The sequence below is a fragment of the Scyliorhinus canicula genome, chromosome 20, assembly GCF_902713615.1.
Source record: "Scyliorhinus canicula chromosome 20, sScyCan1.1, whole genome shotgun sequence".
NCBI classification, from domain to species: Eukaryota; Metazoa; Chordata; class Chondrichthyes; order Carcharhiniformes; family Scyliorhinidae; genus Scyliorhinus; species Scyliorhinus canicula.
This window is the reverse complement of record NC_052165.1, coordinates 76539732-76556468: the sequence shown is the minus strand read 5'-3', so window position 1 is coordinate 76556468 and position 16737 is coordinate 76539732. Positions and strand designations below refer to the sequence as shown.

Below are 16737 nucleotides of genomic sequence, written 5' to 3'. Positions count from 1 at the left end.
AAGTCAGGGTGGTGTTTGACTTGGATGGGAACTTGGAGGTGATACTTCCGAAGCCCCTGTCTTCTTGGTGGTAGAGGTCGCAGATTTGGAAGATGCTGTCGAAGGAACTATCACTGCAAACTCCAGAACATGTTAAACAATGAGATAAATTCAAGTCCAAGCTTAAAGCTAGAAATGGGGTGATCCCTAAACTTAAGTAGCATCCTACACTGGGTACCTGGCCTTTCATAAATCTATGTGCTAAATGTTCCCACATCACTGAGCTGAAGTCTCACAGTTTCATTCTGTTGTCTTTGCCTGAGACCCAAACAATGTCAAGTACAAAGCCTTATTCTTCCAACGTGTACATCCCAGCCCCAGTTGCTGGGCACCCAGGCCTACACACTCCCGCGCACACCCTGGCCAAAATTTCTCTGAAGTGACATTGCTGATGGAATGCTGTTTTCTAGCCAAGCGTCATTTCTCCACCATCTTGCCCACACACGAGGGTAGTAAATAATTTTTTGTTTTTCTTTCTGTGAATTTTTAATGTGCATATTTTCACAGAATGTTGATGCCAGGGAATTGAAATATAACACTCTGTTTCAGCACCAAGCATTCCAGGTTAAGTATTGCACGGTTAGATAGGGAATAAACCTTCCACACTCATGCTGCATGAATTTGCCTTGTCTCAACGTTAGAAGTATGCCCACTGCTGTAGGGCATGACATTTACCTATTTCCTAAAGCTACCAACTGCAAGCCACGATAAGTTTAATTGGAAAATTAAGGCAGCCTTACAAGAAAGGACACTGCCTCCTTACAATGTACATTAATACAAGCTCCTGATATTTGTTCCTGGTAATATTACGAGGAGGTTGGGTCAATAGAATACATGTATTTGTTTGAGGGAGGGGGTGTATTCAGTCTTTTCAGTTTTTTTACTTGTGTGCTGTGATTATTTTAGAAGCAGCACTTCCCAATGCCATCCATGCAAATCTGTTGGAGACATAAACCTTTTCACCTTTTCTACCAGTTGCGCATGTCAAAAATTGGGAAAGGAGAAAGGAGGCCACTTTAATTCATCCATCCGGTAACACCCCACAGAATCCAGCTGTTCTTCTGTGATAGCAAAGGGATGTACGGAGCTTTCACTAGGCGAGACTAAACGTGTTACAATTTTTATCTGTATGAGCTTTATTACATAATTCACATTTTTGCAGTTATGGATACTTGTGAAATGGAGGAGATGCCTTGAAGCTCAAAGCTGTATTTTCTGGCTTTGCCAATGCTGCTGATGTCCCTGGATTTAATTAAAAATATACTAGTACCTGATTTGTTTGTGACTTTTCTTTTGTAGCGGTGGAGATCATTGCCACCTCTTCCCCGACAGATGAAAATAAGAACCTGTGGATCATTGTGGCAGTGATCGTGCCAGTAATTGTGGTGGCCGTCATCATCATGATCCTGTACTGGAAGTTCTGTCGAACAGACAAGCTGGAGTTTCAGCCAGACACCATGAGCAATATTCAGCAACGGCAAAAAGTAAGTAACTCTGGATTGAAGTTGTTGAGCGTTTTTAATTGAGAATCTCAAAAGCCAAGGCCCATAGTGAAGGTCACCAGCAAGTTTAAAAAGAGTTTGAGAAGATTGATAAGGAAGGAGACAGTGATCAGATTACTAATATTTTAGTTTTATGAGGATAAAGAAAGATTGAAAGAAATAAGGAATTCTACAATTCCAGTTCTGATGAGTAATGAAGATGAATAGGAGTTGATGTTGTAGTTTGAACAGTGGGAAAGTAGAGCAATGAACTTGAACCTAGAACAAAAGAAAGAATTTTGGACGGTGGCTATTTTCTCATCTTGGCTCATCTAAACTGGCAACAAAACAGCTTTCAGTAAAATTAAGAAAAGCATATAAATGATTTGGAGGAAAATGTAACTGGTCTGATTAGTAAGTTTGCGGACGACACAAAGGTTGGTGGAATTGCGGATAGGGATGAGGACTGTCAGAGGATACAGCAGGATTTAGATCGTTTGGAGACTTGAGCGGAGAGATGGCAGATGAGTTTAATCCGGACAAATGTGAGGCAATGCATTTTGGAAGGTCTAATAGAGGTAGGGAATAGAGGTAGTGAATGATAGAACCTTCAAGAGCATTGACAGTCAGAGAGATCTAGGTGTACAGGTCCACAGGTATCTGAAATGGGAAACACAGGTGGAGAAGGTAGTCAAGAAGGCATACAGCATGCTTGCCTTCATTGGCCGGGGCATTGAGTATAAAAATTGGCAAGTCATGTTGCAGTTGTATAGAACCTTAGTTAGGCCTTACTTGGAGTATAGTGGTCGCCGCACTACCAGAAGGATGTGGAGGATTTGGAGAGGATACAAAAGAGATTTACCAGGATGTTGCCTGGTATGGAGGACATTAGCTATGAGGAGAGGTTGAATAAACTTGGTTTGTTCTCACTGGAACGAAGGAGGTTGAGGGGCGACCTGATAGAGGTTTGCAAAATTATGAAGGGCATAGACAGAGTGGACAGTCAGAGACTTTTACCCAGGGTAGAGGGGTCAATTACTAGGGGGCATAGGTTAAAGTGCGAGGGGCAAGGTTTAGAGGAGATGTATGAGGCAAGTTTTTTTATACAGAAGGTAATGGGTGCCTGGAACACGTTGCCGGAGGAGATGGTGGACGCAGGGACAATGGTGACGTTTAAGGGGCATCTTGACAAATCCATGAATAGGATGGGAAGAGAAGATTACAGACCCTGGAAGTGTAGAAGATTTTAGTTTAGACGGGGAGCATGATCGGCGGAGGCTTGGAGGGCCGAAGGGCCTGTTCCTGTGCTGTACTTTTCTTTGTTCTTTGTTTGTTCATGACCATAATGGGCAGAAATGGAGGCAAAAGTAGGGGGGGGGGGGCTGCAGAGCAGTGAGCTTCCTTATCCCCTGCTGAGAAGTGAGAAACAACCGCAAAACATGTGTCTTATCAAGTGATGCAGTGACTTCCAGGACCCTCAGAGGATTAAACTGAAATTAATTATTTCATACATAGCTGTCCCATGTTATTCTGGTGACAAATATTTTCAATGGAAAAGAAAGAAAATAAAAAAATGATAGAAACAATAGGAAATAAAAGTTAACACTGAAGTAAAGTGCAGTGTTTCTTATATAGCCCAGCTGATTGATCAGTTTCCAAATGGTGTTTCCTGAGCATTGGTAAATACCATTTGCCTCAACGATCACATACAGAGCTTAAATGTTCAAAAGGAGAATGCATCCCTCTCTTACAGTGGCAGTGTATCCTGTTACCTGTCAACTCTTCAATGATCAATAATAAAAATGACCTTCTGTGAAAGCTGGAGAGCTCACATATCCAATTAAATTGTACAATGAACTAGTCAGAGGGGTTCAAAGGAGAGGAATTCCACCTGCTTGTAAGAAGGTTTTGGGCTGAAATTTTACAAATTTAAGCTATTAGAGTGGGAATAATGGATAGAAGTCTTGCAGTTTAGGATTATTTTATTTGGTTGATTGGGTGTCTGACGAGCACGGAATCCGTCACAACATATACTGGTCTCTGAATAAAGACGACAGAGAAATTCCTATAATTGGTTTTCCATTTATCTGACATTGAGTGCACACGTTCTTACCATAGTGGGTACATTCTATCTAAATGTAGAGAGCTTACATATAAATTGGCAAGAGATCAGACTTGGGATCCTTGAGGGTACACAGGGATGTTACCAGAATACTAACCAGCTAAAACTATGCCCAGCATCAGTAAGCTTTCTGCTGCTGCTTCAACTATGACCCACCAATTGGATCATTAGGATACATACAAGTTAATCAAAGAGTCTTAGAGATTTACAGCCCTTTGGCCCATCATGTCTGTGTCGGCAATCAAGCACCTATCTATTCTAATCCCGTTTTTCAGCACTTGGTCTGTAGTCTGGTCTGGAAGTTAAGTCAGAAAAATCCATTCTCTCAGTAATAAGTCGGCCTACCCTTCAACGTATCCAGTCAGTAAATCTGCCCAGGCATTGGATAGCTGTGAATTGGCTACATTTCCACTATTCACCATCTTGGAGCCATCATTCAATGAAACTGAATAGTTGACATCCAAAGTTCCCATTCTACTGGGTGATTTTAGTGATTATTTTTTTGGTGGCAGAGTGGTTAGCACTGCTGCCTCACAGTGCCAGGGACCTAGGTTCAATTCCAACCTTGGGTGACTGTAGAATTTGCACATTCTCCCTGTGTCTGCATGGGTTTCCTCCGGGTGCTCCGGTTTCCTCCCACAGTCCAAAAATGTGCAAGTTAGGTGAATTGGTCGTGCTAAATTTCCCCTTCGTGTCCAAAGGTTAGGTGGGGTTGCTGGGTTATGGGGATAGAGTGGGGGTATGGGCCTAGGTAGAGTGCTCTTTTGGAAGGTGGGTGCAGACTCAATGGGCTGAATGGCCTCCTTCTGCACTTTAGGGATTCTATGATTCTGCATTCTGAAAACCGTATATCCTCCCTCCTGTATCTGGATGGGTGGTGCACTCATCATTTCCTTCTGATTGTGAGGCTATTCTTACTAGTATGTGATCTCAGGAATATCAGTCTGAGTCTGATAAACTGGCAAGCTGTCATAGTTATGACTGTTTCATTTTCCTGGAAATTGTATCGTCTGTCACAGTTTCTGCATAGCTGTTCCACTGAAGGTGCTGGTTGGCTTTTGCTGTAGTTCTGTTAGTTAACCATCAGCTCCATGTCCAAATGGCCATTTTTCACGTGAGCATTGACTGTTGCGGGGAATATTAACCCATTTCTGGCCCTCTTTTCACCTGCTGTCCATCAGGGCACTGGAAGGAGGTCAGGAACACTCTTCCAGATATTGCACTCTCAACTCTGAGTGCCGAATTCAGTCATTAAACTGCAATCTGCTGACCCATCCTAACCAAGAATGGAACCTGTGGCTTTTCCATATGATTCAATACATAATATTCCAAGCAATTAAGCCAAGGGCAACTCCTTTTCTGAACTCTCAACTGTGAGAATCTTCATATCATCATAGAATTTACAGTGCTGAAGGAGGCCCATCGGGTCTGCACCGGCTCTTTGAAAGAGCACCCTACCCAAGCCTACACCTCCACCCTATCCCCATAACCCAGTAACCCAACCCAATTTTGGACACTAAGGGCAATTTAGCATGACCAATCACCGAACCTGCACATCTTTGGACTGTGGGAGGAAACCGGAGCACCCGGAGGAAACCCACACACACAGGGAGAACGTGCAGACTCTGCACAGACAGTGAACCAAGCTAGGAATCGAACCTGGGACCCTGGAGGTGTGAAGCAATTGTGCTAACCACCATGCTACCGTGCTGCCCAGCAGCTATAATATAGCAATTATATTCAGCACAGATGTTTTAGTTGTAAAATTTTTAGTTCAGTTTCCTTCACACGATCTAACAAATCTCTTTTAAAGTAGAGGATTTTCGACACAGTTTTGAAATGGTTTGGAATAACTGAGTGCAAGATAGGATTTGGAGGAAATTATGCCCATGGCAACATGCTTCAAACACCAACCCCATGATTTCAGTAGAGCAATGGGACAATTTTGTACGCAGTGTTTGGTACTGTAAAACAACCACTTTGATCACTTGGCGAAAACATCCATCTACTGCGAGCATGGACATTGTTTGCAAGAAGTGGAGAGGGGGAGAGAGGAGAGCGATGGCTATTGTATAACCTTGCCAATGGGAGTTATCGGCTAAGAAATGAAGGATAGCTGATTAATCACTTGTGGCTGTAAAGGATGGGCACAGAATGTACCTGTATTTTTGGGAATCTGTTCTGATGCACGAAGCTTTGATGTTGACTGTAAATATTTCAGCTCCTGGAGGCCACGTGTTGCCTGTGAACAGGTTGTTGGCCCTTAGCATTTTAAAAGATTCTGGTTGGACCTCAAAAAGCTGTGAATAGTAGCATTTTTAAAAAATAAATAATTTTATCATTTTATACTAATCGCAACTCCGGTAATAACAATAGTACCGTAAAAAGAAAATACCACCACCCCCTCCCCCCAAAAAAAATCCGGAACAATCCCCCCAGCCCTCCCAGCTAACAGTGACCAGCTCCTTAAAGTGCATTATGAATAGCCGCACCTACGGTAGAACCCATCGATTGACCCCTTTACCAGAGGCCATCTCAAGATACAACAAAGAACAGCAAAGAATAAAGAAAAGTACAGCACAGGAACAGGCCCTTCGGCCCTCCAAGCCTGTGCCGACCATGCTGCCCGTCTAAACTAAAATCTTCTACACTTCCGGGGTCCGTATCCCTCTATTCCCATCCTATTCATGTATTTGTCAAGGTGCCCCTTAAATGTCACTACCGTCCCTGCTTCCACCACCTCCTCCGGCAGCGAGTTCTAGGCACCCACTAAAACTTGCCTCGTACATCTCCTCTAAACCTTGCCCCTCGCACCTTAAACCTATGCCCCCTAGTAATTGATCCCTCTACCCTGGGAAAAAGCCTCTGACTATCCACTCTGTTTATGCCCCTCATAATTTTGTAGACCTCTATCAGGCCACCCCTCAACCTCCGTCGTTCCAGTGAGAACAAACTGAGTTTATGCAACCGCTCCTCATAGCTAATGCCCTCCATACCAGGCAACATCCTGGTAAATCTCTTCTGCACCCTCTCTAAAGCCTCCACATCTTTCTGGTAGTGTGGCGACCAGAATTGAACACGATACTCCAAGTGTGGCCTAACTAAGGTTCTATATAGCTGCAGCATAACTTACCAATTCTTATACTCAATGCCCCGGCCAATGAAGGCAAGCATGCCATATGCCTTCTTGACTACCTTCTCCACCTCTGTTGCCCCTTTCAGTGACCTGTGGACCTGTACACCTAGATCTCTCCTCTTGTCAATACTCTTGAGGGTTCTACCATTTACTGTATAATAACAACTCCATCAAATCACCCAGATGCCTGCCTCCAACTCAACAGTTGGACCAGTAACGAGGAGAATGCCAGAGCATCCGCCCTCGCCCATGTCCTCCGCTCCGGCTGGTCCGACATCCCAAATACAGCTCTAGATCCACATTCAGGATAGTCGATAATGTGCTAAACAAAAGGCCCCAAAAGCTCAACAGCTTAGGGCAGGACCAGAACATATGCATGTGGTGAGAGGCTGTCTCAGAGCACCACTCCTACTTATCCTCAACCTCTTTAAAAAAAAAATCAACTCATCCAGGCCTTGGTGAGGTGTAAATACCACCTTTAGCTGAATCAGACAACCTTGTGCAGGGTAAAGTCGCATTCACCCGACGAAGGGCCTCACAACACCTCCAAAATGGGTCCCAGCTCGTCCTCCCACCTGGCCTTCACTTCCACCGAAACCTGCTCTTCCCCCATGATCTGCCCATATATCCCGGACGAGTGCCCTCCTCCAATCCCGCACAAAAGAGTATCCTTTCCAGCAAGGCATATTGTGGTGTTTCTGACAGGAATGTCAGAAATTCCCGCTGAACAAAGTCCCGCACTTAAAATACCTGAATGCATCCAATCCCCCCTGAAGCCCTGCTTTCTCCTTCAACTCTTCCCAACTGACGAACCGTCCCTTCACCCTCTCCAGCCCTTTGCCTTTCCATCCCCAAAATGTAGCGTCCAATGTTTTTTAATTGAGCCTACCCAATTTTCTTTTCCAATTAAGGGGCAATTTAGCATCATCAATCCACCTCGCCTGCACGTCTTTGGATTGTGGGGGTGAGACCCACGCAAACACGGGGAGCATGCGCAAATTCCACATGGACATGACCTGGGATCGAACCCAGGCCCTCACCACATCTGTCAGCAGTGCTAACCACTACACCATGCTGTCTCCCTCGTAGCGTCCAATATTACCGGCTCAAACAAATGTTTCTACAGATGGGGGCCCACCTTGACACCGCCCTCAACTTAAATTGCTTATGGTGTTGCCGCCTTTTTTTTAACATAGAGGCTACCACTCGGTTTGAAGACTATTTCCTGGAGCAAACGGCAGAGCCACCATTGCCAACTTTGGATCAAAAGCGCAATTAAAAGCCCCTCCTAAAATCAGGTGGCGTGTATCTAATTTCAGAATATCAGCCTCACAAATGTGATATTGTCCCAAATTGGGGCATACCCTTTCACCAGCACCATGGCCCTACCCTCCAGCATACCTGTAACAGTTACACAACGTCCCCCCTGATCAGTCTCTACCATCTCCACCTGAAAACAAACCCTCCTGCTAACCAGAATTGCTAACACCCCCTGCCCTACTGTCAAACCCAGTGGAAGACCTGGCTCACCTAGGCCTTCCGCAATCTGATCTGGCCCCGCAGCTGCAAGTGAGCTTCTTGTAGGGTTACCACATTTTACCCCCAGACCCTTTAAATGGGAAAAAACCCTTGACCTCTTCACCCCCCCCCCCCCCCCCCCCCCCCCCCCCGGAAGGCCCGGCACATTCTAAATTCTCAACCTCTCTCTCTTCTCCCCCCCCCCCCCCGCAACCTAGTGTAATATTCCGAGCCTAGGTTGAGACAAAGTAAAGCCCCTGGTCACTGTTAGTTCATCCCGCTCTGCCCCATTATCCCCTTCCCACCACCTCCAGGCCCACAGACTGCTTGACGCCACATCTTCCACCATTCCCCCCCCCCCCCACCACACCAATAAACAGCTGAACCAATTGCACCCCACCCAACCAGCCTCAACAGACCACAGCCTCTTCCACCACTCCACTCCCGCTATCCACCCCTCCTCCTCTCGCAAGCAACGTTGCCGCCATCCAGGGTCCTTCTCCAAAGTTCCCACGAGCAACAGCCAACACGTCCCTTCTCCCACCACCACCACCGTGCCCATTGCCGCACAAAATCAACAATCCTCGCTCCCCTCCAAATGAAACACAATAATCCTCTTTTTTTTATTACCGCTTCCCCCACCCCACTCCAAAAGAGTAAAAACAACACAACAGAACACACAGCCGCATTGATACAAATTACTCTCTCTCTCTTTCCCCCCTCTCCCCCCCCCCATACCCAGAGTCCTAAATAGTCCTCTCCACAACGGTCGCAACTTCTTCTCCCTGATGAAGTCCTCTGCCTGCTCCAGCATGTCAAAGAAGTGGTCATTTGAATCCATTGTGACTCGCAGTTGTGCCGGGTACACCACATCAAATCGCGCACCCTGGTTATAAAACATTGCCTTTGCCTTGTTGAAGGTCGCAAGCCTCCTCGCCAGCCCTGTTCCAATGTCTTGGTATATCCCTACCATGTTCCTGTCCCAGTCGATTTTCCGAATCTACCTTCCTTTGATATCTGTGAAGCAGATTATCACCACCCGCAGTAGCTCATTTGGCCTTGGCTTTTGCTTGAGTGCCCGATGAGCTCTATCCAAACCCAGAGGGACAAACACTTCATCCCCTCCACCAGTCGAGAAAGCATTTTGGCAAAATATTGAGTCGGCTTCGAGCCTACACCCACTCTGGCAGCCCCACCAACCTGAAGTTTAGCCACCGTGACCTATTCCCAAGGTCCTCCACCTTAAACCTCAGGCCTTCATTGCTCTCTGCAACCTGCAGCAACTCCGCTTCTAGTGGGGCGAACCTGTTCTCATGCCGCAACAAGGCCTCCTCCATCCCCTTTAACGTCTCACCTTGTGCTCGCACCACTTTCGTGGTTCTCACCAGCTGTTCACAGATCGGACACAAAGCCTCATCGTTAGTGGCTTTAAAGGATTCCTTAATCTCAAGGCCCTGCCGCTCAAACTGCCTGTCCATCTATTTGCCAAATATCTCCAGTTCCTGGCATTACCACAGCCAACATGTTTAGTGCGATGTGCGCTGCACCATCTCCCCTCCATTTTCCTTCAACTAGCTACTCTCCAGAGCGTTCTTAGTATTGGGCTTCTTCATTGATGATTTCAACATACCACTGTCGGGAAAGAGTCCACCCACTCAACAACCCTGGCTTGGACACCAAAATCCCTGGAAAAAAGGGGTAAAAGGGATCAATAACAAAGACCGTGCCGGGAACTACTTTTCGTGCAACTTGCCCGTACATGAGGCCACCAGAAGTCATGGTTAGTATCATCGACAGGCCTACACTGAGAAGCTTCCTGAAATAAAATAGATCAATTATGTCTGTTCCCATGGTTCTTCAGTACTGAGGAATACAGTGCCAGTGTTTCCAAATGCTGCGCCAGCACTGACATTGCACCAGCTATCTGTTCTGTCATGCCAGGAAAGATAAATATTATTTTTCACAAACCTGTCTGGCAACATCAAAAATGGAAAGTAAGTAATCAAGTATGAACTGAATGAGGTCACAGTACAGTTAGTAAGAGACACATTTATAATGAGTTACTCTAAAAATGCTTAAAATGTAATATGAATAAATAAGAATATATTATCCTACAACCAATGGCTTTTATTTGAACTAATCCAAGCCTGTCAAAAGCAATGCATAAGCAGAGGCTAAGTCACACATTTATATTAATATGAAAAGCTTTCAGATTTTTGTACTGCCACTGTGAACTTCAAAATCGCACGTCAGAAAAATTAAATTGGTTATGCTCACTCATTTCTCCAGTATCATACAGAGGAAAATCCAGAAGGCCCATCCTTCCTATTCAACGGGTTTTGCAGACTTGTGCACAACTTTCCCTCGCTGCTAGTAATGCTCTTGGAAGGCAGATGGAAGCACTATTTGGGCAGTTTCAATTCCAGGGAAACTCTACTCTTAACACCTGAAAAATGAAAGGAATTTCAGGAAGAGATTTCCCATGGTGTATTACTAGGCATAATTAAGTTCACATTTTTTCCCCTCATTTATCCCAGTTCCTTCGGCCCTCTCTATCAGCCAAAGACTTTGGTTCAAAAGTCTCACATTTCTTGTCCCATTTTGTATTGGATACCTTTTACTAGAAATAGTTGACAAAACATTTATCCATATCTCTTTTAACATTTATAACATACTTCACTTCCACAACCTCCCTTGGCCAGTTATTTCATGTTCGCCACGCTCTTTATGGAGAATTTGTTTCTTAAATTCATGTTAACCCAGCAGTTAAGTAATTAATCTTGAGTTCAAATCTTTGGGCCTTTCTCCGAGAGCTCCTGTTAATATTGAACATACTTCTTTGATCTTTTAATTTAATTGTGTATCTTAAATGCTTCATTAAGGTCATTTCTTAAAGTTCTCTTCCCAATAATGTAAAAATCTCTCGTGTCTTTACTCTATCTTCATTGTTTAGGTGTTTGATCCCATTTACCATACTGTTTTATAGTTGCTCCAAGATGGGGCTTCTCCCATCCCGTCTGCCATGTTACAGAGCAGAAAATAACACAACGCCAGGCAGTCAAGATCCAGAATGTCTCAACTTGTGTCTCCTTTTCTCATCTCAGTGGTTGAACAAACACAGGATGAGTGACCGCCTGCTGGCCATCTTGATGATATTTGGCGTCTTTACTTGTCGCACCTTTACATGTATTTCTCACTAGTAACAGGCCCGTTGAAAAGTTTTAAGACATGCTCAGTGATATGAACTCCCTTCTATTGATATGGAGGATTGAATTTTCACCATGAGGCAAAACTAAAATGTACAGCCCACCAGGATAGAAAGCCCATTGTGCACAGCAATTTTATCTCTGGTCCAGTGTTAGTGGGCAGCACGGTAGCATTGTGGATAGCACAATTGCTTCACAGCTCCAGGGTCCCAGGTTCGATTCCGGCTTGGGTCACAGTCTGTGCGGAGTCTGCATATCCTCCCCGTGTGCGCGTGGGTTTCCTCCGGGTGCTCCGGTTTCCTCCCACAGTCCAAAAGATGTGCAGATTAGGTGGATTGGCCATGATAAATTGCCCTTAGTGTCCAAAATTGCTCTTCATGTTGGGTGGGGTTACTGGGTTATGGGGATTGGGTGGAGGTGTTGACCTTAGGTAGGGTGCTCTTTCCAAGACTCGATGGGCTGAATGGCCTCCTACTGCACTGTAAATTCTATGATAACAGTTCCTAATTACTGTTTTTCATTTTGTTAAATTGTGCAATATGTGCCCCGTAAGGCAAAGTTTTAGCTTAGGGACTGCCATTCAAGACTTCTACAAGTTTCTGTAGAATCTCGCAGCACAGAGTGAGGCTGTTTGGCTTTTTGAAAGGGGCTATTCAATTAGTTCCACTCACTGCACTTACTCCATAGTCTTCAGAAGATTTCAATTTTTATACAGGTAATATATCCAATTCCCTTTTGAGAGTTTCAGTAGAATCTGCTTCCATATTGTTTTTTAATATCTCATTTCTTCCTTGGTTCTTTTTTTTAAATCCCCTTTTTTTCCACTTAAGGGTCCAATCCACCACCCCTGAGCATCTTTGAGTTGTGGCGGTGAGACCCACGCAGACACGGAGAACGTGCAAACTCCACACGGGCAGTGACCTGGATCCTTGGCACTGTTAGGCTAACCACTGCGCCCTCTTCCCTAGTTCGTTACCAGTTTCTTTTGTTTGTTTTTTCAAGAAAGTATTTTATGGAGGCATTTATAATTTTAACACTTTTCAACAACAAAATCAACAGAGACAGAACACACAACAAAATAACCATCATCTCCCCAATACACAAACCCCAACCAATCTGGCTTAAAAAAACACCCATTGGTTTTCTTACCCTTCTGCATCACTTCCAGGCCCCCCTCCCTTTCCCCACTTCTCAATGAAGTCGATGAATGGCTGCCACCTCCGAGCAAACCCTTTCAACAAACCCCTCAAGGCGAATTTGATTTTCTCAAGCCTGAGAAACCCCGCCATGTAGCTAACCCAAACCCCCAACTTCGGGGGCTCCGAGTCCCTCCATCCCAGTAAAATCCGTCTCCGGGCCACCAGGGAAGCAAAGGCTAAAACGTCGGCCTCTTCCCCCCCCCCCCCCCCCCCCCCCCCCCCTCCCTCCTCCCCCCCCCCCCCCCCCGGCTCAGTTTTTTAATATGTGTACGCTGTTTGCCGATTCTCTTGCCAGTTTCTCCTTATATGCTGGAACAGGACCTTTCATAGTTTTGAACTATCAAATTTCTCCTTATCCTACTCTATTATTAGGATAACAATCTAAAGTCTCTACTCGCTCCACATAATTGAAGCCCCTTATCCTTGATAGCATGCACCCTGTCTAAGGCCATGACTTCCTTCCTGTAGAATGGAACTTTTATTTCTGCTTTTTATTTGGTTATATTGCAGATGACAACTTTCGCACTGAGACCTGCAGGGTCAGTAGAGTTCTGTTCTTCTGTCTTTGGATACCTGTATTTGTTAGCTTATTTGCATATTATTTATGCATATAATGTAATAATTGATGTCGTAGACTTACTTAGACTTCGTTCCCCTGGTCTTCTGTGGGACAATGGGCAGCAAGATTCCACCACAGGCTATTGTCCATCGCAGTATCTTGTCCTCCAGACAAGGTGGTGTTGAAGGTCCTCTTTAAATATAATTCACCAAGCCTTCTTTGGCTTGTCCCACCTTTTTCTATCTGGTGATACCCATTCTTCTGCCTATATCCGGGAAGCAAAATATGTGCCATGCCAGTTTCCATTAAGATATCCTGCAGGTGTTGCACTTCTTCCTTGGTAATAGTTGCCTCTCCATGTAATGCACAGGATCTTATGTAGGCAACTCTGGTGAAAGATGTCCATGTCTCGCTGCCATTGATTGCAATTTCATAGAATCATAGAATTTTCAGTGCAGAAGGAGGCCATTCGGCCCATCGAGTCTGCACCGGCCCTCACAAAGAACACCCTACTGAAGCCCACGAATCTACCCTATCCCCTAAACCCAGTAACCCCCACTTAACATTTTTTTGACATTAAGAGCAATTTAGCATGGCCAATCCACCTAACTCACACATCTTTGGACTGTGGGAGGAAACCTATGCAGACACAGGGAGAACGTGCAGACTCCGCACAGACATTGACCCAGCCGGGAATTGAACCCAGGACCCTGGAGCTGTGAAGCAACTGTGCTAACCACTGTGATACCGTGCCGTCCTACATGTACTACTATGGACATATTGAGTCATATCTTCATGGCTGTATTGGTGGTGTTGGATGCCCAGATCGTAGAGAGCCACTGGAAGACCCATGCTGCTTTGCCAATTCTTGTGTGATCGTTGATCTCTCCATTACACTTACTGGAGATGTTACTCCTTAGGAAGGGGAAGTGATTGACATCCTCAATGTTCTGTTGCCTTATGGTGTTGGGAGATCAGGCGTAACTGTCCTGATCTTCTTGCAGCTGATGTGTAGATCAACCTTGGGGCCACAATTCACTGGTGGTCATGTCTGGAGCACACAATTCTTGGGCCAGTAAAGTGATATAATCTGTCAACTAGTGGTGTTGCCATGGGATGCCAAAGTCTGCACCCACCATTAACCTTCCTCATGATTAAATCAATAATACAATAAATGGGGAGAGTATGAAGCCTTGCTGTGATGATATTGACAGAATCTATTGTGCCCTTGCTGGTCTGATGCATCAGCTGGAGTTGCAAGATGTGGCTTTGAAAATTTAATATACTGAACTGCGATGCCATTTCTCTTGTGATATGCCACATTGACTGCCAATGTATGCGTTTGAAAATCTTCTTGAAATCAATGAAGTTGATAACAAGTGGCTGCTGATATTCCATGCTCTGCTCTATGACGTTCCTAAGTGTAAAGATCCGCTCACAGCATGTTCTGTTACCCCAGAAATTTAAAAAAAATTTTGAGTACCCAATTCATTTTTTCCAATTAAGGGGCAATTTAGCGGTGCCAATCCATCTAGCCTGCACATCTTTGGGTTGTGGAAGCGAAACCCATGCAAACATGGGCAGCATGACAGCACAGTAGTTAGCATTATGACTTCACAGTGCCAGGGCCCCAGGTTCGAACCCCGGCTGAGATCACTGTCTGTGTGGAACCTGCACGTTCTGCCTGTGTCTGCGTGGGTTTCCTCCGGGTGCTCCGGTTTCCTGCCATAAGTCCCGAAAGATGTGCTGTTAGGTGAATTGGACATTCTGAATTTTCCCTCTATGTACCTGAACAGGCGCCGGATTGTGGTGTCTAGGGGCCTTTCATAGTAACTTCATTGCAGTGTTAATGTAAGCCTACTTGTAACAATAAATATTATTATTATAAGATTATTATGCGCAAACTCCACACGGACAGTGACCCAGAGCTGGATTGCACCTGGGACCTCGGTGCCATGAGGCAGCAGTGCTAAGCACTGAGTCACCATACAGACCTGTTACTCCAGAAACTTGCTTGAAAGGACACTGTCTACTTCTGCATTCGATCTATTATGGAGCACCATGCTGAGGACCTAGCCAGGTGCTGATAGCAATGTTATGTTCGCATTCTTTGCTTGATGAATCCCCCCCCTCCCCATCCACCCATCATTCTGGAAATACCTCAGTCCAGAATTTGTTGGAACTGGTCCGTGAGCTCAGTTGTGACAATAACTCTGCTGGTATCTTACCAATTCCAGTTGTCTTGTTGTTCTTCAGACTCTTGATGGTCCTTTGGGCCTTTAATCTGGCTATTTTGTTGACATTCTGTTGTTGAGGTGCAGTGCTGTCATTGAACACTAATGTGGAGCTGGGCTGGTTGAGAATCTTTTGAAAGTGTTCCACCCACCTTGACTCCTGCTGCTCATCCATCGTTTGTTGCTGCTTGTGCCTTCCTGCCTCTTAACTTTATCCATCCTACTTTGTCTCTCTTGCAGCTCTTCTTCATGGCTTTATCCACTCTTCTATACTTATCATCGTCTTGTCTTTGTTCATTGTTCTTTCCTGGTCCCACTTGCTCTTTGTCAGCCTTCTTTCATCAATCAACTTCCATGTTATGTTAATGATCCATCATTTTTGTTCCTTTTCTCCACCCAGTGGTAACTCCTGCACTCTCTTTAATTCCCCTTTTGAAGATTTCCCACTGTTCCTCAATGTTGCCCGACTTCATTAGTACTTTGAATCATTGGAGAGGGTAACTGAAAATAATCCTACATGCTCTTGTCCTTCAGTTTCCCTGCTGCAAATAGCCTTTGTGACTTCAAGGTTGTTGCCTTCATTATGTGGATCTTTCCTAACTCAGGGTGATGGTCAGATCCTACAGCAGTACCTTGACACACCCAAATATCTTGTAGGGATGTTCTTCATCTGTTGCTGATATGTGTGTCTATGTAGTCAGTCTGCTTCAAGGTGTTACTATCTGAAGACCTCCATGTCTTTTTCTGGATGTCTTTGGGTTTGAAGAAGCTATTGTTGTTGCAGCAGTCCAGCGGACACTCAACATTTCCGTTGAGCATACTTGCTGATCTATGGCCAAGATTGAATTGTTCAGTCTTCACCATTTGCCATCAATTATTAAAGTTGCCATTGAGGTCGCTGATCAGTTGCTTGATATCATAGCTGGGTACTTCATCCAGCATGTCCCACAATTGACAGAATTCATCTTTGTGCAATAGTGACACTGACATGCCTGTGTGGATCTGGCGATAAGGATGCGATGGTTTACTGGCTTCCACTCACTAAAGCTTGAACTGTGCATTTGTTGAGTATGAGGCCAACTCCATGGGTATTGTATTTTCCTTGCCCAGAGTACAGGATTGTCATGCCCTCATTGCTGATTCAACCTCTGCCTGTCTACCACATATTACTGATGCCCAAGATATCAAGTCAATAGTTTCTCATTTTACATGGCAGCTGGTAAGCGTTTGGACGTTCCAGGTG

General features: G+C 44.9%; 1 protein-coding gene across 3 annotated transcripts in view; it reads left to right on the top strand.

Annotated features, from left to right (window-relative positions):
• The window catches only part of LOC119954950 (UPF0606 protein KIAA1549-like), a 323510-nt gene that overhangs the window by 252364 nt on the left and 54409 nt on the right, over positions 1-16737 (top strand). For all 3 annotated transcript variants that reach the window (XM_038780692.1, XM_038780693.1, XM_038780694.1), the window contains exon 10: positions 1339-1523. In XM_038780692.1, the coding sequence (XP_038636620.1) occupies positions 1339-1523 (185 nt within the window). The remainder of the gene's footprint in view (positions 1-1338; positions 1524-16737) is intronic.